We start from the raw sequence: 22,940 nt of genomic DNA on the forward strand, positions 1-22,940 counted from the left end.
TATTCCAAATAACTAAGTAGCAATGCTTCAGCAGTGATAAAAAGGTCCAGCAAAAGACTCCTGGCACCACTGAAGAGCACTGTAAGGAAAGAAGGTACGTTGCTGCGGTTGAATAGTCAGTATGCTAGGAATATTATTTCTAGTGCAGTATATAACCATTCCCCCTGCTTTATCTTCCTTCATAGCCCGTCACAGACATTGCTGTCAATTACCTCAGACACTAGCTGAAAGCACATGTAATAAACCAAGATTATATACCTATCTTAGGTGATCAGTCACTGACACTAAATGTTTTTAGTAAGCTGTGTCAATCAAAGCCTGTCTACAGATATATGTATGGCAACTGGTTTAGACAGAAGCTGTTTTGTTTCTAAACAAAACTATTTTTGACATTTAAATAGCACAAGCAAGTGCAATCCACACTACTGAAAGAGCTATATTTTACAGTATAAAAATCCAGTATGTTGCAGTTTAGTAGATATGACTTGTCTTTTGCATACCTATTTCTCTCCAAGGATAATCTTTTCAGTTCCAAAGCATATTTCTAGCAGATTTCATTATAACAATAAAACTGTACAGCAGCATGGTGGCAAAGCCTCCATCACCATATTAAAATTCTAAATCAGATGCGGTGCTCTTCCTTTCAGTCTTTAAAGCAAAGAGATGAACATCTGAGGGGACAGAGAGAATCATTTGCAAGTGGCAATGTACTATCTAACAAGTTGTGTTTGGAAAGTATTCCAATTACCATTGAAGGACTGCGTTTCAAAACACCAATTTGTAAGGAAATAACTGTATAATGAAAACAAAAGTGCACAGTTGATCAAAATGTGGAAAATAACCGTATCAAGATGGCTCTGGAGAAGTAATTAGTTCTGCATTTTGCATATTTAATCAAAATCAACAAAATGATCTTGCCCCATGTTGTCACGGGTGAAGGTCAAGCCTACTTTTCATCATGTTTTTATACAAATGCAATAGTGTCTTCATGGCAAATAGATGGCTCATAATTTCTGGGATTAAAGGCAAACAGTTAAACTACCAGTTTCACACAACCAAAAGAGCACTTCTGATCTTTCAGCATATTAGTGTTATGTTGAGAACTAGATTGTGTTTTGGAAAGCAACGGGGGGGCGCTTTTATTCAGTTTCATAAACAGGAAATATTTTATAGTTTAATTATTTGTTAGTGATTGTAATACATTAGCCCCTATGAGACATACCCAGCTTCTCACAGTGTATTCAGCTACTTTTCCCTGAGCCAAAAAGCAAATTACCAGATTATAGGTGCTTAAATACTGTACTGGGGATGAATTTTGTGAAACCATCAGCGTGATCGTTTCTAGGTAATGAATCCTCGAAAAAATCCTTCTGCACAGTTACATCTTTGAAATGTAGCATGTTTTTAATCTAGTGATTTAAAAACAAAACAAAAAAGCCCGCACCTTCCTGCCGGTTAGAACCATAGGTCTGTCTCAGGCTTTGAAGCCCTAGAAGTATTGTTGACTTTTCAAAGAATAATTTTAAAGCAAGTGCAGTTTTCAGCCTAAATTTAGCAAAAGTATTTTTTCAACCAATTATAATTTTGAGTCACAGCAACATGGCTTTTGGGGGTTGGTGTGAGTTTACAGACCCTTTAAGGTGTTGGCTTAACAGTCCATCTGCCACACAAGAAGTTCAGTTGGGCAACATTCCCTGCACTGTCCATTGAACACCTAATCGTGCTAACCCCTCTTGAAGTGAGGCAATAGTTCAGGCTCCATGAACAGTCACACTTTTCTATATATTCAGTGGCTAGTAGCTTTTGTGATGGGAATGCTTATCTACTGGGAACTTGACAGAGCAATCTGATCATTTACTCTTCGCACCCTGAACAGGATTTGAAATGCAACTTGCAGGTGACATGCTCCACATTAGTTACAAATAATCAGCAATTCTAATGAGAAAAACTGCCAGAAATAATTGGTATAGCATCTTATTTCCAGTGGACATCAATAAAATTGAGTGCATAATTTAGATTTATAATTCTGAAATCCATTAACTGTCCAGACAGATAACACTTGTATTTAAATGAAGTGGGTTATGTTTTTTCTTTAAATAAAGAGGAACACTTCAAGTCAGTCAGATTTTGCTATCCCATTTTCTCCCTCAATCCTATCTATTCTATGTATTCCACACAATTTTGAATGAACACTGAATTTCATACTAGTCTACAGCATATGTACTGTCAAATGTCCTTTTAAAATGCAGAGGTGCCAACATTAAACAATACTAGACTATTGAAGGCATTTCATTAAAGTGGCGCAGAGTTTTACCAAACTCTATAAATAACACATCAGAAACACTTACATTATAGATTTATAATTATAATATGCATAATTTCTAACTTTTCAGCTGCATATTTTAGCATTTTTTCATACTCCTTTAATCATTCCTAGGGTGTGCACCAAATAATGCTAAATATTTTATGTACATCTTTTTCTCAAGAATGTCACCTGATTTTCATGAAGTTGGCTCAGAATCAAGGGGCCTAAAAATTCATGTCCAACTGTGTACCATGTCTGTGTACGCTATTACCACTACTGCCTGGAGAAAGAGGACATGGATTTCAGGCACACTTAGACTGTAAGAAATTAAACCAAAAGCATTTGTAGGATTTATAAATTTTATTTACACATGGGCCAAGGCTTCTAGGGCCCCATACGGCAGGACCCAAGGATTGGTATGTAACCTTTATCCTCCACAAACAGCCTACCAGCATGCAGGTCACATCCTGAGGGTCTGTGTATAGCTGCAGCCTGCCAGCCACACATCGGTCACACTGTGGTTTTCCTCAGGCTTAGTCACCACTTGCAGGGTGACCCCAACACATTCCAGTCCCAGATTTCCCCCCAAAACGTGCATTCTGCGCTGTCTAGCCCTCTCCTGGGCAGTCCAGATATATTAGGTCCATTGTCCCTCTAAGGGGACCAATATACAACAGTTTGCTACCCAAAATGGAGTTACCCAGACACAGTTCACAACACTGGATTAGTTTTGATTAAAGAATAAAACAAATAGTTTTTTCTCCTGACTTTCTCAAGCTGACTTGTTTTTTAAAAGGTAGAGAAAAAACACTTGAGACATACACTGTACACATGAATAACATTAAAAAGATGATGAAACCTCAGGTTAAGATTTTTTGTCCAGTTTATTTTACTTAAAGGTCCCAGCTTATAACTTGTCTTGTATTAGGAGTCCAACAACAGAACATGCTTATTTTTTTATTTAACCCTGTTTTCCTCTCAACTATAAGTATTGTTTGCACTATGGCAACCCTAGAAATATCAGTTATATTCCACTAAATCTCTCGCCAAACAATTAAAGTATCTTGTCAGCAATAAGTGTAAACTTCAGCAATTTTTATTACAAACATTAGCAGTTGAGTAAATAGCTTTTTATATCCAAGTGCATAGAAGCCAAAACAAGATATGTTCCTTCAGCTTTCAGCCAAATGTCCATATGATGTATAGCTATCCAGCTGCAACATTGGTCAGCTCTCAGAGTGTTTTGAAGCATTAGTGAGCCTCTGCCGCATCTCTTCAGCATGTGCCCTGCTCTTGGCTCGGTTTTCTTGGTACTGGAAAACAAGGAAATAAATTAATAATAAATAAATGATGTCACTGAATTTAAAATGCAGTACAAGTTTATCACTTGCAAGAAAACAAATGTTTTTGCTTGACAAATTATTAGGGCTGTCAAGTTATTAAAAAAATTAATTGAGCGATTAATTGCACAGTTAAACAACAACAGAATACCATTTATTTAAATATTTTTGGATGTTTTCTACATTTTCAAATATATTGATTTCAATTACAACACAGAATACAAAGTGTACAGTGCTCACTTTGTATTTATTCTTGATTACAAGTATTTGCACTGTAAAAAAATAGTATTTTTCAATTCACCTAATACAAGTACTGTAGTGCAATCTCTATATCATGAAAGTTGAACAAATGTAGAATTATGTACTAAAAACCGCATTCAAAAATAAAACAATGTAAAATTTTAGATCCTGCAAGTCCACTCAGTCCAACTTCTTGTTTGCGCAAACAAGTTGCAGCAGATAACGCTGCCCGCTTCTTGTTTACAATGTCACCTGAAAGAGAGAACAGGCATTCGCATGGCACTGTTACAGCCAGCGTCGCAAGATATTTACATGCCAGATGCGGTAAAGATTTGTATGTCCCTTCATGCTTCAACCACCATTCCAGGAGACATGCGTCCATGCTGATGATGGGTTCTGCTCGATAACAATCCAAAGCAGTGTGGACCGACGCATGTTCATTTCATTATCTGAGTCAGATGCCACCAGCAGAAGGTTGATTTTCTTTTTTGGTGGTTTGGGATCTGTACTTTCCACATCGGAGTGTTGCTCTTCTAAAACTTCTGAAAGCATGCTCCACACCTCATCCCTCTCAGATTTTGGAAGGCACTTCAGATTCTTAAACCTTGAGTCGAGTTCTGTAGCTATCTTTAGAAATCTCACATTGGTACCTTCTTTGTGTTTTGTCAAATCTGCAGGGAGTGTTCTTAAAATGAACACCATGTGCTGCTATAAAATACTATTGCTTTTATCAGTTTACAGTGCAAATATCTGTAATAAAAAATACATTTTTATTTCAATTACAACACAGAATACAATATAAATGAAAATGTAGAAAAACATCCAAAATATTTAATAAATTTCAATTGGTATTCTATTGTTTAATAGAGCAATTAAAACTGTGATTAACTGATTATTTTTAATCGCGATTAATTTTTTTTAGTAATTGTGTGAGTTAACTGTGATTAATCGACAGCCCTACAAATTATGTTTGCATTGACAAAATTATTTTCATTATTTCATGTTTTTATTGACTCATTTTCTTTAAAATTAACAAAGGGTCTGTTTCATAAAAAAGAGCATTTTTTCGGTCTGAAATGAGTACAAAAACTGAATAACAATTCTAGTAAGAGTACAGCATACTTGCTTATGGGGAAAACTTATCTACCAAGCCAACTCATGGATGAGAAATATAGCTATCTTTGGATCATGAAGATACGTAAAGAGGTGCACCTGTGTAGAATGTAAGCACCATGCCATGGCACTGCTCTAGAAAATTCCTCCCTAATGCTAAGATGTCCAGGATGGCTCCTCTACTTTCTGCATTTACATGAAGTTGTCCTCTTTGTAACGTAAGTATCTGTGATCCACGCATATCTGCATTTCTAAACCAAAAAGATAAGAGAGCTTTATGCTCCTACTGGTATATTTTGTCAGACAGATGATGGTTATAAATTAGGCTTGGAAAGATTAGATTTTTATTGGTAACTGTTGGGAAACATCCATTTCACCACACAAACAGGTTGATGAAAAAAATTATTTTCACTGATAACTGAAATTTAGAGATAGGCAAAGTAACAAAAATACTGTTGGAGCACTTAGTCTGATTTTAAAATATTTACTTTTTATATCTGGACATGTGATTATGACAATTTGTGTTTTGTTATAAAGCTTTAACTTTTTGAATCTCAAACTATATTGTCATTAAATAATTATTGTCTGACCCCACCTCAATTTCCTGCAACTGAAAGTTTAAGTCGAATAGAAAAAAATGCTTAAAAATAAACATTGTTATGATCTTCCAAAATTATTAAAAACAATCTAATTCCACCTAGCCTAGTTATAATGTTCCTTTAGCAGCCCAATGGCTGTGCAACACATTCCCTCACAGCATTTTGGACATTAACAGGAGCCAGCCTGCTAGAACACGCTATATTAACAGAACCTCCCCATAATGACATCTAAAGCCTGGTTTTCAGCTTAAAGGATCCAATGATCATGACCAGATGCCTGACAATGTCCCGTTCCAAAAAATCAAATTGGAATAACCCCATGAAGTTCATGAAGTCTGGAACAAATGCACAAGAGATTTGGTCATCTTCAGTGTCTTGGATGACCACAACAGATAGTCTTGGTAACTAACATCAGAACTGGCAAGAGCTCAGTAAGCTCAGGTAGGAACTTGTAGCCTACACGTAGTTCAAATTTCATTTTATTCCAGAACATTCATTCACATTTAAATAAATCCCAGACATGTCTGATGATATGGCACAAGTAAGACCACACCTAGAACACTGTGTACATTTCTGGATACCCCAGCGCACAAAGATTTGATACATTTCAGGAAAGAACATCATCATCAAAAGATTGGGGGGTTGGGACAGGAGTGGCAAGGCATTAGATATAATTTCTTCATAAATCAAAACAGCATCATTTAGCACAATTACAAAACCAAGTAAAAGTGATAGTTCTCTGAATATCTGAAAAGTATGAACACCAAAAAGGGGGAAATTAATTAGGATGACTAAAGGAGCATAGTAGAAAGAAAGTGAACAAAGGAAACTTTCCCTTATTCAGCCCACACTTTCTTAACAGGTACTCAAAGGTCTCAATAGAGAAAGACTCAACTGTGCAATAGTCTGCCAAAGAAGTGATGAAAACACTTTCACTTGAGGGATTTCATACTAGATTAGACAATGTACTGACAAATATACTTTTGGGGACAGTCTTCAGCATTAATAGGAGTCTGGACAACTTGACTTAGGTCTTTTCCATCACAGTTTGGGCCCAATTGTAGAAAACAATTTTTATTTTCATGTTAAATTTTGAAAAATGCAGTCTCTGTTAAGCAATTGCCTGTATCTGCAAAGCTTTTCTAACTTTCAAAGAGTAACAAATTGTTTTCTGCTACAGGAATTTCCATACAGCTGTAAGTCTAAGTATTGCCAGTTTTGTGTTATACATTTTAAAAGCATATCCACAGAGGGTTACTGACTACCAATACCTAATTAGAAAGTGCTTATAGTAAAATGTTTTTTATATTTCTTAAACTCAGCCCTGGTCTACACTAGACAATTAGGTCATTCTAGCAACATTGGTCAGGGCTGTGAATAATCCGCACCTTCCCGAGCTATGTAGTTAAGCTGACCTAAGTCCCTGTGTAGACAGCACTAGGTCACTAGAGGAATTCTTCCAATTGACCTAGCTACTGCTCTTGGGGAGGTGGATGTCCTACGCCGACGGGAGAATCCTTCCCGTTGGCATAGGAAGTGTCTGCATTGATGTGCTACAACACCACAGCTATGCCGCTGTAGTGTTTTAAATGTAGACAAGCCCTCAGACAACAGTGAAAATCAGTGCAGCTAAAAGCCACTATACAAGTTATTCAAGTCTGCAGTTACTGAATATTTTTGTTAGTGAAAATAAACTATGCGCAAAGATCTCGTCTAAAGGCCCTATCTAAGGAACTCTGTACACCTCATAGCTCCTGCGTGGCATGACACATTAGTTCTCTTCCCAATATTAAATCGGATATCTTTAAAAAAAAGACATTGATGACATATTTGCTATGGATTTCGTATCATAGGCAACAGCTACTTTTCACCTAAAGGAAAGCACAAGTGTGATATTTAAACAAATTTCTCTTCCAATATAAACACACACTGGGTATCAAGGGCCAATAAAAAAATATATAATTTTCTTTGGATGCAGTCCTTAGGAAGAAGGATCCTCCCAGAATTTGCCTCCACAACTAGTACTGCAGCAATACGTCTCAACAACAAAAGCATTTTGGTTTGCCCCAAAATAAGATTTTGATTAAAGTGAAGTGCATTTATAACAACACAAAACATCACACTGACTTAGATAATATTACATGCAAGTGATATTTGAACAGTTTCAAATCACTTCATACATGATTTCTCCTTGTGTAAGAAGTATATTCCACTCACAAACGTCAAGGGACTAAAACAGCTTCCTAAATGAACTAAGACTAGTACCAGAAGAGTTACATTTTAAAAAGCCAACAATGTTTGAGTTAATTTGAATGATTTTGAAAATAGAAAAATGGGCCTACTTTATGACAGAACATTGCTTTTTACACCTGGCTACCACCGAGGAAATCATGGACCCGGACCTCATTTGAAATCAACAAAACTCCAACCCCTCTCCAATACTAAAGAAAACTATGGCAAATACTATTCCCTCACCTCAAGTACATACATCTTTATAGCATATTGTTTATATTGAGCTTCCCATCATTTTATGTTAGTTGTATTTTTGCTTGAGAAGAGAAGCTTTGTTCTTAAAGTACATTGTTCCTGTTACTATATGCTTATGATTCATGTTGATAAGACAAGAAAAAAAATACTATTCTCTGGTATAGTACTTAGATTCTGCTGGTTCTAAAGTACATACTCATTCACAAATTGGCTTTTTTTTTGTTTTTTTCCCCCCATGTATATTCACAATAGTCATTTCAAATAAGATATTTTGAAATTGCTAACTGATTACACCAGCAAGCCTTTGACCCTTTCAGGGTGCTACAGTTACACTATTATATCACTGTAGCCATAATTTAAGAGAGCAGATACTTCACAGCCTTTTTTCTTTCAATGGAAGAAAAAATTAGAATTGTACTGGAAAATTGGTAAATTATAGACCTCAGTTGACCTGTGTGTAACCTCTACATTGCAATGCCTCTTGACATACCTTTAATCCGGCCAATTCAATTGTATGTGGGTATCAAAGGGATGTTAAATTGGCTGGGAGACATAAGCCCATTCACCAATGTTGATAAAAAATCAAGGAAAATGTTGTTTGAATGTTTACATCTGTCTATATCCTATACTCAATTAGCCTTAAGATCAAAGATGGATATACACTGCATGGAACTATTGACTATTTCTTGTATTGTCCTCACTTATCTGTCCATGTTTTAATGAATGGCCAGCAATTGCCTAATGTAAATCGGTATAACTGAACTATTTGTGTATGCATGAGAAGTAGGTAGTTAACTTCATACCAAAGGTCTTTGGTTTAACAATGGAGACTCACAAACTGTCTGCATTACCTATTCTTCGTCAGAGAAAAACCCATGCTGTGGCAGTAACCCTCACTGAGCTACTTTCAGCTACAAATACTGGACCATTGGAACAATCCAGCTATCTTTGATTCATTTCTGGACTGCTTGAACTCTGGCAGGGAGAGTTCTAAGCATATGGACAGAGATTCCTGGAATTGATTTTTGGGAAGCCCTAAGGACTTATGAAAAGGATTTTAAACAACTCTATATCTATGCTTTAATCTCTTTAATAACTCAACTGATTAAGAAAAGAAATCTTTGGTTAGTTTACCAAGGAGTGGCTAACAGCTGTTTCTGGTGAGATCCTAAAGTATCCAGTGACTTGGGGTGAGGGACTGGTCTTTTGGGACTAGAAGAACCCAATGTGTGGTGTTTTTTGGGTTTAATAACCTTACATCATACAGTCCAGGTTGTCTGGATGACGATAAGGGGCTGGAATGCTAAGGAGCCTGTATGTGACTCCGTGGTAAAACTAATATAGTGATCCAGGGATACACTTTTGTTACTGGCTTGGTAAAATCTAACTGTAGAATATACCACCAGTTTGGGTGTGTCTGTCCTGTTTTCTGACAGCTTGTCCTGAGTTTGGCATTCTTAGCTGTGACCCACTCTAGGCCCATGACAATATCTATTCTTATTTTTCAGTTTTATTTCACTGAGTTTGTATTATAGTTTGAGAAGGTTTTCTAAAGCATGCCATTAGAGTTCAAGTAGATGAAGTGGCATTCTCACAGATTGATAATGTAGGGCAATGCTAACCCAACTACATTTAACTGTTCAGCATTTGGCTTTTCAAAGCCACATTTTCAGAACATGGCCACTAACTTAGCACATACAACTCTGCGTTTGCACAATTCTGCATTCTATCATTTGACACACACAAATTCTGAATATTCCAGTTCTCTCATCCAGGCATAACATTACAAGTGTAAAGATCAGAGTGGATCCTGTTGTGATACCTGGGCCTACAAATTTACCCTAATTGTAAGCTCAAGTGTAAAGAGTATATGAAAGTTCATAAATGTTACAATAACTTATAACAACAAATGTTAATAGAAAGTAAGTCAAGTAGCTTTCAATAATGAATGTTATAAGCAGATGCAAGGGAACCAGACAAAGACTAAATTAATCTAAACAAAAAAATGACCCCAAATTTGGATCACAAGCCTACCCTGCATCTCCATGAGGTATGCCAAGTTTCAAAGCTAGCTGAGTAACCATGCAGGTTTTGGAGCACTTAGACTCATCCTTTAAACAGAAAGAGCTTCTCAACCCTGACTACCAGAGAGTTGGTGCTCCACTATGATTATTAACTAAACTTTTTCATTTTTCTTTTATCTGCAGTACAGTATTGTAATGAGCAGAGTCCTGAGCAGGAATGTTATACCTATAGGAATCACTTAAGGCCCAATTCTGCGACTCACTGAATAGTTCCCTGAAGCTAATAACTCATGTTAAGTCGTGCTCAACAGACAGAACTTGGTCGTTACTGTTTCATGTTGTATAATGCACAAATAGGTATCCTATGAAAAGCAAATCCCAACGAAACTGGCTTTATTTTTTTTTTTTTTTTTAAACAGGAACAATCTGTGAATTGTTAATCAGTTTCTGTTTGGAAGCATTTTATTTTGTTAGAGATGCGTGGGGGAGAGGGGTAAGGTATTACATATCTACCTACTTTTGGATCTCTAGAAAAGGCTCCTGCCTTTGGTTTAAAAAAAAAACAAACAACATCGGAGTGGAAGAGGCACTATTTCTTTTGAACATGTCGTCACAATGACTTCTGTTTTCGTGTGCATGAGAGCTGCATTAGTATTTCTGCTGAAGAGCGACCAATGTACTGTCAAGCTTAAAAACACTTACAAAGCAAGCAACAGTGCAACTGCCAAACAAGAGTGTTAATGAAAGAGACCTTTCTGGGTGATATACGGAATGGAAAAAAGTACTATAATTATTTGTAAAAAGAAAAGGAGTACTTGTGGCACCTTAGAGACTAACCAATTTATTTGAGTATCATCCGATGAAGTGAGCTGTAGCTCACGAAAGCTCATGCTCAAATAAATTGGTTAGTCTCTAAGGTGCCACAAGTACTCCTTTTCTTTTTGCGAATACAGACTAACACGGCTGTTACTCTGAAACCTATAATTATTTGTGAATCAAAAAGTACATAATGTACTTCTAGGCTATTTAACAGTGCTGCTAACCCAAAGTAAGGGTAGCAAGATAGCAAACAGATAATTACTGATTCAATTTTATGGAAGAATGAATAATATTCTAAACTTTAAAAAAATTACTTACTGGTGATTTTAACCAGTGCTTTATATAATATCAGAGTCTACATTTAACTGAAAAAGTATCCAAGTTAGGCCACTATCCTGCAACTGGATCCACAAAGGTGGACATCTATGCCCTTATGGCACTCTGTTGGCTTCAGCAGCAGTCTGCGCAAGCTCAGAGGTCTGTCCACAGGGATCCATTTTCAGGATTGGAGCCTACTACTGATTACAGAAATAAGACTCCTGGCAGAGGACTTTGATTTGGTATCTTTGCACAGATGGGTCCTAGCCTGGTCTCTCACTTTGCACATACTATTTTCCATGCACAGACCTTTGTCACAACAAATTGTATACTAGATAAAAAGGACACAACTGCACTGTTGCTATCCACTTTAATATAACCTTTGAAAACTTTAAGTATTTCAGTTACACTTTAAGTTAGTACCTTACCTCCTTCTTTAAGCATTTCCGCATCTCACGGTCAAGGTCATTGCAGTGGCCAAAAAATCTCAAAAAGTTGTGCTAAGTATTTATGGGAGAGAAAACACAATTTGCCATGTTATATAATTCAAAGTTTCTGCTTGAAAAGCATTACAGCTTCTTAGAAATTTATTTGTAGCTTATATTGTGTTCTATTCTTCCTTCCACTTCCTCTCTTGTAGAAAAGTCGTTTTGTAATGGATTTGATTTTTTTTTTTTTAAGGTGTGCTGAGTTTCAAGAGAATTTACTCTATCTAAAAATCAGAGCTACTTCTTTGGAAGTGTTGTTACTCTGTTAGGGCCCAAACTTTGGTGGTGCTTACCCTTCTATTTACTTTACTGGGAGTTGTACAACATGCGTTAGAAGGCACTCAACACATTTCAGGATCAGACTCTTAAATAAGATATACAAATTGAAGTCAGATGCATGGCTCATTGGCAACATATTTAAAGCATGTACTTATTAACTTGAAGGCCAATTCTGTAATCTTTACTCACCAAACAGTATAGCTAATTTCAGTGGAACTGCTCGTGTGTGTAAAAGTCTCTGGAACAGATTCTTCCGACTAGAGACGGTTGCAACCATTGCGGAGGGGATGTGCTCAATCCCCAGGATAAGGCACAGTGTACACTGCTTCTCCTTCATAGCTCTAAGAAGTGTAAATCCAGAACTACAGTTTCAGATTAAACTGCATACCATCCTGACCACATAAGAGTGTGCTGCTTGTCCAAAATATCTGCAGCTGCTATACAGAGGGAGACTGGTACTACAGAAGTGGCCATAACCCAAAAGAGAAGAGAAGGTAAGCCCCTCCAACCTACCGTTCAGATCAGCCCTAATTTCCCATTTCATCAAGCCCATGACTTGAGACTGCATTCTCTCTGGTTAGGAGTCAAATCACGGCAATTTCTGAGGCTTCATATATATTTAAATCTTATCTCATTTCAAAGATACTAATGGGGAAACTATGGCCATTGTTCCGATTGGCTGTCTATAGCTATCTTCCCCAAGTAAGTCAAGTGTCTGCCATGAAAGTAAGGCACCTAAAAGAAAACACTTTTTGAAGCAATGTCACATCAGCCAAAGAGCATTGTCCAAAAATATGCCCACAACTCCTAAAAGTGCCATTTTCACAGAATGATAATCAAGATGACAGTACCAAGTGGTTTGGCAGTAGAATGCTACATAAGACATCCAAATTACGCAAAAACCTATAAAAACTCAAATTCAAAAATACTTGCAGCTATAGGCTGGACTGAGTCTGCTTGGTCCACCGTGTGCAGAACACATCAGTAGCAAAATAGAATGTGAAGCAGGAAACAGAGTACAAAGAGGGTTTGGTACACAGGGATGGCTCTAAAAAAAAAAAAAAAAAGACTGGTCTTTCCTGTAACTCCCTTTTTACCCCAGCTTCCTTACCCATGCCATTCAATATGGAGGTGCTATAAGGAGCACAGAAACTGAAAAAGTATGGCGAAGTCCAATACATCTCTGCTAAAGTTTAGTATGCATATATATTTAGTATGCATATATTAGCCTGTATGTGAGTGGTATATAGAGACCATGTTAAATGTTAGTATAAATCATGTTAGTAATTAGTTTTACAAAAATCAGCTTCTATGAAGAAAAAATTTTGACTGTTGGACTCTAGGCTATTTAAAATAGAAACCAGACACTTGCTTCTCATTTAAATTGTACCAAATACTTTTATTTGCATTCCTGTGATTTATAAGCAAACATATGATTTATACATATGTGGGGTGGGATACCATTAATGCGTGCGTTAAATTTCAGCCAGAGTTACAAATTTCAGAGTTATAGACTCCTGGGAATAGGAGGGGGTAATGAAGATGCTGACAGACACTTCACTGTAGCAGTGCTATAGTTAATTAGTTTATACCTGTGTATTTAATAGGAGGACATCAGATGACACCACATGCAGCAATTGCATGTGATAAGCCCTCACTCTCCCCAATTTGTACTCTACTACAAGCAAATCATGTTTAAAAAGAACGTTTTCATTTTTAACTAGTACAGACTTTGTTTAATTCGTAACAGAATATACCCTATATTTGCACTTTGATTTTTATGTGAGCTCTCATACCAGGCTTACGCCATTCTTCCCAAGGTGCACTGCTGCAAGCTATTATTCAACATGAATATTCTGCAGAGCATTTAAGATGCAGTAGTTCACTCACACTGTCACCTAAAGTCTCTTCCTTTCATATAAACATTTGGTTCACAGGGTTTCCAACTAAGAAATTTAGTTGACAGACAGAATTAATTCAATAAATTTGGAATGATAACATTTCCACAGAGCCTTATTTAGCGGGAGGGAAGGAATTTGGAAATATTTCACATAAGTGTGTTATGTTACAATACCATCCACCCCATATATCCATGACATAATCCCTTTAGCAAAAGGAATTCTCTTTCTTGTGAATCACATGAACATGCCAATAGCCAACCCTCCCTGAATCCGTCCGCCCTGCAAATTAAGTAAAATATGAATGGGGAGAAAATGATATCCTGTTTGTGTCTGACTATCACAAGTGAACACCTCCACACACAAATGGTAAGAAAATTCATAGGTCATGACTGCAATTGTTACCCTTAACTCGACACCTTTATGTTTAGAACTGGACACTACAGTTTACCTCACCAGTATAAAATACCACAACAGCAAGCAACTCATCACACAGTATAAAAGGGCCAATATTTAGCACATAAATTAAGCCTTCGTAGGGATGTAAATTTGTTTTAGCATGGTAGTGCGATATTATAGTACCAAATAGTTGTTTACAGTATGTCAAAAATAGACAATATTTTACAAGTACAAAAATGTTATAGATTTACATTTATATTTAGATACAGTGCATCATCCAAGTGCAAACGTGTGCTTACTGTATATATGTACATACATGGACACCAATTATCTCCCAGAGGCTTTTGTCTTCCTGAATTAGAAGAATTCAAAATTCATTTTTTAAAGTAAATATTACACTCCTCTGGCTAGTCTTTTAGTGTTAGCAACCATTTTTTCCAGTATGGGAAAGAGCTAAATTATTTCTAGTGAAGTAGCACAGAAATATTTCCATGCAGACACACTGATTGTCAAAGTTTCAGCCCAAATGTTTTACAACTTCTGTACAACCATACGTGCCCATTTAGAAATCCAAGCATCTATTTTGCAGTTAGCACATTTTAAGTGTGAAACAAAAAAAGGCTTTGAAAAAAACAAAAAACAAATACTGTTCAACTATTAACCACTGTAGATTTTTTGACATGGTACAAAACATATTACAAAACTTCAGTACAGATTCATATTTTTGTATGTCTGTACATACTTTTGATTGAAACACATTAATACAGTACATCCTCACTTAAAGTCATCCTGGTTAACATTGTTTCGTGGCTGATCTATTAGAGAACATGCTCATTTAAAGTTGCGCAATGCTCCCTTATAACGTTGTTTGGCAGCCGCCTGCTTTGTCCACTGCTTGCAGAAAGAGCAGCCCATTAGAGCTAGCTGGTGGGGGCTTGGAACCAGGGTGGACCGGCAGCCCCCCATCAGCTCCCCACTCTCCTAAGTTCCCTGTGCAGCAGCTTCCCAGCAGGCTATCAATTGCCAGGCAGTTCAGCTGTCCCACCCCCGCACTGCTGTGTGCTGCTCCTGCCCTCTGCCTTGGAGCTGCTCCTGGGAGCCTCCTGTTTGCTGTGCAAGGGGTTGGGGGAAGAGGAGTGCTGATGTCAGGCTGTCCCCACCCCACTCCTGTACCTCATCTCGACAGAGCTGGGGCGGAAGGGGGCGGGAGAAACATGACAGGGCTCAGGAGGGAGGGAGCTTGCTGACAGCAGCTGCTGTCTCAACTTGCTGATCTACTTAAAAAGGCAGTGTACTTAGGTGTCAGCATACTTAAAGGGGCAATGCGCGTCTCTCACACATTGCGTGTATCTCTGTCTCTCTCTGCCATGCTGTCTCCCCTCCCTCCATTCCTGCTGCCTTGTAGAGTGTGAGGCTAACTAACAACGTGTTAACCCTTGAAGGCTCAGCTGAATGCTAGTTCATCATTTAGCAGTAAAGCATTCCCTGGGAAATATCCCACCCTCTGACTCCATCACCTCAACCAAGCTTCACGATCATTGCTGTGTACAGTATTAAATGGTTTGCTTAAAACTTATACTGTGTGTGTGTCTTTTGTCTGGTAAAAAAAAATTTCCCTGGAACCTAACCCCCTCATTTACATTCATTCTTATGGGGAAACTGGATTTGCTTAACATCGTTTCGCTTAAAGTACCATTTTTCAGGAACATAACTACAACGTTAAGCGAGGAGTTACCGTATTAAAGGTAATCTCAGAATGTAGCAGTTGCAGCATATATCTCAGCCTTATTTAATTATAGCATGCAAGTGTGTGCTATGTGCCTCACAACACAGATAAAGATTGCATGATCCCTGCCTGGAGGAAGCTTACTAATTTCAGACACAATGCAACAAGGGGAGTTACAAGGCATAGAAAGAAGAACAGGGGTAACATCAATAAGATTATGTGCTTACTCAGTGAAGGCTAGTGTATAGCATGAAGGAATAACAAAGCTATTTTTAAACATATAACTAAGATATGGGACTTATTTTATTTCTTGTAGGCATCATACAAGGACTGAGTCTTCACGAGGAATTTTGGAGGAAAAATGGTAACAGCCTTATGGACCGGCTTGTGAAGTTCATTCTATTTGTTACTCCTGGGGGAATTCTACGCCAAAAAAATTTAAATTGTGCAAAATTCTACATATTTTGTCAAAACAACACAATATAATCACCCAGTTTCAATTATTTTGGTAATTTATTTCAAAATACCTGTCAACAAGTATGTCAACAATACAGACAACAGCAAAAAAGATTCTCCCAGGAGTAGAGAGTTAAAGAAACCCCTACAACAACTCAGTTCCAGTTGTGGGGTACTGCAGAGGGCAGTGTGGGGTCCCCAGAGCCCAGACACCTGCATTCCCATCCCCCAAGACCCCAGTTGCAGGGCACCCCCTGGCCCAGTCACCCACACCCCCTTCCCCTAGAGCCGAGCCACAGGGCACCCTCTGGCGCAGAAACCAACCCTTTTCCCCTTCCCCACAGAGCCCAGCTGTGGGACAGTCCCCAGACACCAGCCTCCCCTCCCCACAGATCCCAGCCATGGGGCAGCCCCCAGCCCAGGCACCAGCACTCACAGAGCCTTTAGGATCTCTCCAGGGGACATGGTGTGGTGCAGCCTTGCCCTTCCTCACCCTTTGCCAGTGCTGGTTGGGTCTCCCAAGCCCTCTCCCATCCCCGGAGAATGAGGACCAAAGAGCATACAGCCCTCAGCCCTGCCATGCTGGGTGCTCCACTCACTGCAAGCTGCATTCTACAGAGTCCTGCAGCCCCTAGTGGTGGCCAGAAATTCTGCAGGAAAAACAGGGAATTCTGCAACATTCTGCATTCTACAGAGGCGCAGAATTCTAACAGGAGTAAAAACGTGTGTAGAAGAGCAGCAAGAAAGTATGGAGACAGCTGTGTGAGAGAAGAGGACAAAATGGGCCCCAAAGCTGGCAACACTGGCAGAACACAAAGTGTGACAGCAGTATGTGAAGGCTGCAGTAGCTGAATCTAGTGCCTATCTAGACAAAGGCAGAGTAATCTGGGGGGAAACATTAAGAAAGAAAGACAGAAAGACAGAAAGAAAGCCATTTTAGCAAAAAATATTATTTCAATGGGAAAAATAAATAAAGCCAAAAAAAGATTAGAGGATGACTATTATCAGTCCTCTATGGGGGAGCACAATGAAAAAATGACCAGATAAAGTTAAACCAGTGAAGAAGAAACTGCATGCCACAAGATGTCTGGACATGTTCTCTCCACAACAAACTTCATGCTTTTTCAGATTCATCTCCCTTAGTACATGTTTCCATAGATCTAGTATGAATTATTAATGGAGAGCAAGACATTGATAGGAAATTGTACTCTGCTTCCGGATATTGCAAATAAAAAGGGGGGGAAATGAGTAACATGAAGTCAGGATAAGAAAAATGTTTCATATGAAACTTCACAATTTCTTTTTAAGACTGCTTACCTGAATTATTCTTGTTTCACAAGTGAACCTTTTCAGGTAATAACAAGGAGTCCGGTGGCACCTTAAAGACTAACAGATTTATTTGAGCATAAGCTTTTGTGGGTAAAAATCCCACTTCTTCAGATACATGGAGTGAAAATTACAGATGCAGACAAATATACTGACACATGAAGAGAAGGGAGTTACCTCACAAGTGGAGAACCAGCGTTGACAGGGCCAAGATCTTTATTAAGCATTCTTAAAACTACAATACCCACCTGGGGAAATGAGGAAACAGATTGACAGAACAAGACGGGTACCCAGAAATCACCTACTACAGGACAGGCCCCACAAGGAAAATAACAGAACACCACTGGCCATCACTTACAGCCCCCAGCTAAAACCTCTCCAGCACATTATCAACAATCTACAACCTATCCTGGAAAACGATTCCCCACTCTCCCAGATCTTGGGAGACAGGCCTGTCCTCGCTTACAGACAGTCCCCCAACCTGAAGCAAATACTCACCAGCAACTACACACCATACCATAGATATACTAACCCAGGAACCAATCCCTGTAGCAAATCTCGTTGCCTACTCTGTCCCCATATCAACGCTAGCAACACCATCAGAGAACGCAACCAAATCAGCCACACCATCAGAGGCTCATTCACCTGCACGTCTACTAATGTTATATACGCTATCATGGGTCAGCAATGCCCCTCTGCCATGTACATTGGCCAAACCAGACAGTGCCTACGTAAAAGAATAAATGGACACAAATCGGACATCAGGAATGGTAACATACAAAAGCCAGTGGGAGAACACTTCAATCTTCCTGGACATTCTATAAGAGATTTGAAAGTAGCTATACTTGAACAAAAAAACTTCAGAAACAGACTTCAAAGAGAAACAACAGAACGAAAATTCATTTGCAAATTTCACACCATTAATTTGGGCTTGAATAGGGACTGGGAGTGACTGGTTCATTACAGAAGCAGCTTTGCCTCTCCTGGAATTGACACCTCCTCATCTATTGTTGGGAGTGATCTACATCTATCCTGATTGAATTGGCCCTGTCAACACTGGCTCTCCACTTGTGACGTAACTCCCTTCTCTTCATGTGTCAGTATATTTATGTCTGCATCTGTAATTTTCACTCCATGCATCTGAAGAAGTGGGGCTTTTACCCACGAAAGCTTATGCTCAAATAAATCTGTTAGTCTTTAAGGTGCCACCGGACTCCTTGTTGTTTTTGTGGATACAGTCTAACACGGCTACCCCCTGATATTTTTCAGGTAATGTGCACCTCACTTCAGTTTGAAAGATGTTATTGTACTCCCACAGTATTATTTTATACTATAGGTATGCTATATGCTCTGGAAATTTAGGAGTGAGAGCAAGCTAAAAAAGCAGAATTATTCTTTCCCCTCTCTTCCACTAGCAATCAAATTTATTTGTCAAATAAGACTGATCAAAGAACATATCTTGTTAACTTCTAAACATGTAAAGTTTCAGCTTCACTGTAATATGAAAAGGCTGTAGTCATAAATGACTAACTGTTTATTCAAAGAAAAGGAAGGGTTCCATTACAGCTGCAAGAGCGAGCTGGAGGTAAGTGTGTATGTATTCTACCAAATTAAAGCCAAGTTCGTTATCCATCTGCAGCGTAATCAGAAGGAAGTGACATGCTTCTCGCTGCAAATGCAAAAAGAGATCAAACAGTTGCACAAAGGGTGTGAGAGAGGCAACACCTCAACTCTCAGAAGTGAGACTATGCCTGCTGTATATGTGCACTTGAGATATTTCTTTTCTGGTGCAGCATCCTGCCAGGGACTTCATTTGGACAAACAGTAATGAATCCTAATCTTAAGATCTATAAGTATGCCATCTGCAAGCCCAGCTGAGAGACAGAACAGCAAGGGAAAGTTACAAAAATAGCAAGAGTGACAGGATGACAGACCTGAAGACAATGTGAAGAAACTCCCCTGAAAGTATATCATTTCACGTGGAGCCAACCCTTTATGGAAAGTTAGAGGAGAGTTTAGAATGTCTCAGACTGGACATGAAATTGATGAGAACAGATGAGGTAACTAGGAAGACATCAGATTTAGTCATCAAGTATAAAGATTTTGAAGTCAACTTATTTTTATAGATTCAGAGAATGATTGAGGAAATCTGAAATCCTGGCTTCATATTATGGAGTTAAACAGCTTATCAGACCAAGCATGTACCATCAAATTAATGGATATTGCTGAGGAAGATGTGCAATAGAAAAGTAGGATATATTCTTTAGTCATAGATTTGCATGGAATTTGACTGTTACACCAGTTTAAAACTTTGGTCTTGGTCTCTCTTACAATTATTTATCAAACTTCAAGATACATTCAAAAGAAATGCATTGTCATGATAAGCTGAGATGGCTCTCAATCAAACCTTTACGTATCTTCTTTCATATACCATGGAGTCTTGTATTCGCTCTAGAGACTGATTACATTCATGACAACTTCTTGAATTCTGAGATTTTCCTTACGTTTTAAAGTATACTTTGTTGAGATGTTTTGGGATCCACTATATATATAAAATAAGTGGATTTTCAAGTTTAGTGAGACCTATTATATTTAAACTCCTTGAAGCTGAAGCACACCAATGGACATTGTGTAAGTGAAATTAAGTTCCAGCTTGAAAAGAAATTTTACTGCTTTAAATCTAGTTAACATGGAGTCTGCGATGAGAGTAAAACGCCATCTTTTTTATGGGTCAACTTATGGAAATTCAGTTTTTCCAGGACGGGTGTCACTCTCATAATAGTGAAGTGCTTGTAAAACCCTATGTTCTATAGCTGACAGTTGCAAGAAATACAGGCCTTTTTAAAGCTCTCACTTGGCACAACAATAGTTTATCTTTCAAAAGTGTCTAAGGTAACATTGCGCAAATAGCATGCTTGACAGCTTCTATCCAACAAATATGAACTTCGTACAGTAGACATGCTTCAGGTCAGCAATGAAATACATTAAACTGAGTTCTGTGCAGATGTTTAACCACACTGCCCAATTCAAGTTATCACTTTTAAGAGTATTGAATTCAGCTACATAGAAGCTTACGCTCATGGCAATTTAGTTAAGTAATGGCCAGAGTTTTCAGTGACTCAGACACTGAGGGTGAAGTCAGTGAAATATGAAATTCCAAAGTAAGATATTTCAATAAATTCTTTTAAAGTTTAGATAAAAACATCATTTCCTTATGACTGAACTGTCTGTGATAGACATTTTCTCTTCATAGCAGAAACTCAAGAGTGTGCAAACACCTCTCTTTTCATAGTTATGCACAAAGCTGAAAGAACCAATTAAGTCCTTCTTCACCCAAGGAGAAATTGTCTTTCAGTCAAACCAAGAACACATTCTGAAAAAAATATAATCCTTTGCATCAATTTATTACCACTACTCTTAATCCTTTAGCACCTTAAATAGGCAATGAACCCGGGCAACTCACTGTTGCCAAGGAGTTCAAGTAGAAGAGCATATTCAAATCAAGTCCTTTCTAAAGCTAATAGACAGTTTTATTAGACATATTGTGCCAACCTATACAACATAAAATTATAAGAGGAAAGCAGAGTAACAATAATTCCAACAATGAAAGGAATAAAACAGGCTTCTCTGGTCAAAGTTTATTCGCCAAATCAGTTTACACACCACTAGGCAGAACAAACCAAAGGGAACTAATTTTCTTCTCTGTCACCCATTTCACCGGCAATGCTATTTACAGTATTTTTTTAAGGTGATTACAAAATCCACACATTAGGATTCTGCAGTGTCTAAATAAAAATGTGTTTTGGTTTTACTTCTACTGTCCCATTAAACGTGAGCAGCTATCATTTTATTGGCAAAACTCCTTTGATATTGCTGCAGTTGATATGGAGAGGAACTTCCTAACATGGTTTTAGTTATTAGGTACCTGGTTAGAATCCTGCTTGCTTTTATTTAACTTGGCTGAGGAAAACTGTATGCCCATGCAACACCTCAGACTACCTAGATCATTTAGACTGCACAGACAAATGAGGCTGCAGAATTTGGAGAAAATACAGAGAATATACCCTGGACACTCCATTCCAATTTAAGAATTTGCAGCTATTCTAGGCAAGGCTCCCTCATAATAATTCAAGAATTTAGAGAGAGCACAAGAACAGAAGATTTAAACAGAGCATACTGTGGTCAAATAGTATTAAGTGAGAACTTGAGTAACAAATTCCAGTGGACTAGGACTTTAAATTGATGAGCAGTGACACAAATTAAATGAAGTTGGGGAAAACGGCTGTCTTTAACAGTAATTATCTGTTCCTACATACAGTATAAAGGCAAAACTTGTATGGAAATTAATGAAGTGTGCCCTTTAGTACTGGAAGTTATCCTCTAAAGGGCTGCTAGAGAAATTGGGCTGACTATCTAGATTGTGAATGAAAACTAATCTCTTGTGTTTAGTGAGCTAAATTAGGGAAGGTGTGGGTCACACTACTTAATAAGTAGTTTGGGATGATACTGCCCACAGAATTGTTCAAGTTCCCATGAGGACAGAGTTAGAGCTATGACAGTGTCAAAGAGTTTACTACACAATCCCCACTCATTGTTTGGTTGAGTGCACATTTAGGCACCAATAGAAAGTTTTCAGCACATGTAAATTTCAGATTATCTCTATTTTAAAAGGCAGATTGAAGCAATAATCCAAAAAAGGATAAGTTACCAATTTTTGTAGTTTAAGAATGTATTGTTGCCACAACATTATTTACAGAGGCTCTACAGTCCATCAACCTACATCCAAAGGATAAGATTCTGATCTCTTATTCATGGTGAGTAATACCTTTATGATATGAGCAGTCCCATTGAACGCAAAGCAGCTATTTGTGGAGTAAAATACCCTGAATAAGGCTATTAATCAGAATCTGGCCCAAAAAACTTGAGTCAGACCTCTGTGTCATCACAAAGGAGGCCATTCCTTAGTTTATTTTCATAGTGGAGCGATATTACAGTCTTATCTGTCCTCATTTTGGTGCAATTACAACCTGTTCAAATAATGTACAATGTATTAATCTGAAAAATATTCCTGTCCATTTTGCTTAATCTTTGTGTGATTTATTTACAAATAAACCAAGATACAC

At 38.0% G+C, this 22,940-nt stretch overlaps 1 protein-coding gene across 6 annotated transcripts in view; it reads right to left on the reverse strand.

The window, feature by feature from the left end:
- Positions 1-3,385: 3,385 nt before the first annotated feature.
- Positions 3,386-22,940, reverse strand: part of CMC2 (C-X9-C motif containing 2) — a 47,975-nt gene continuing 28,420 nt past the window's right edge. For all 6 annotated transcript variants that reach the window (XM_073308015.2, XM_073308017.2, XM_073308018.2 and 3 more), the window contains 2 exons: positions 11,674-11,745; positions 3,386-3,618 (listed from right to left, as the gene is read on the reverse strand). In XM_073308015.2, coding sequence (XP_073164116.1) covers positions 3,532-3,618; positions 11,674-11,745 — 159 coding nt within the window. In that variant the 3' untranslated portion in view covers positions 3,386-3,531. The remainder of the gene's footprint in view (positions 3,619-11,673; positions 11,746-22,940) is intronic.

Source organism: Lepidochelys kempii, chromosome 12, assembly GCF_965140285.1.
Source record: "Lepidochelys kempii isolate rLepKem1 chromosome 12, rLepKem1.hap1, whole genome shotgun sequence".
Taxonomy (NCBI): domain Eukaryota; kingdom Metazoa; phylum Chordata; order Testudines; family Cheloniidae; genus Lepidochelys; species Lepidochelys kempii.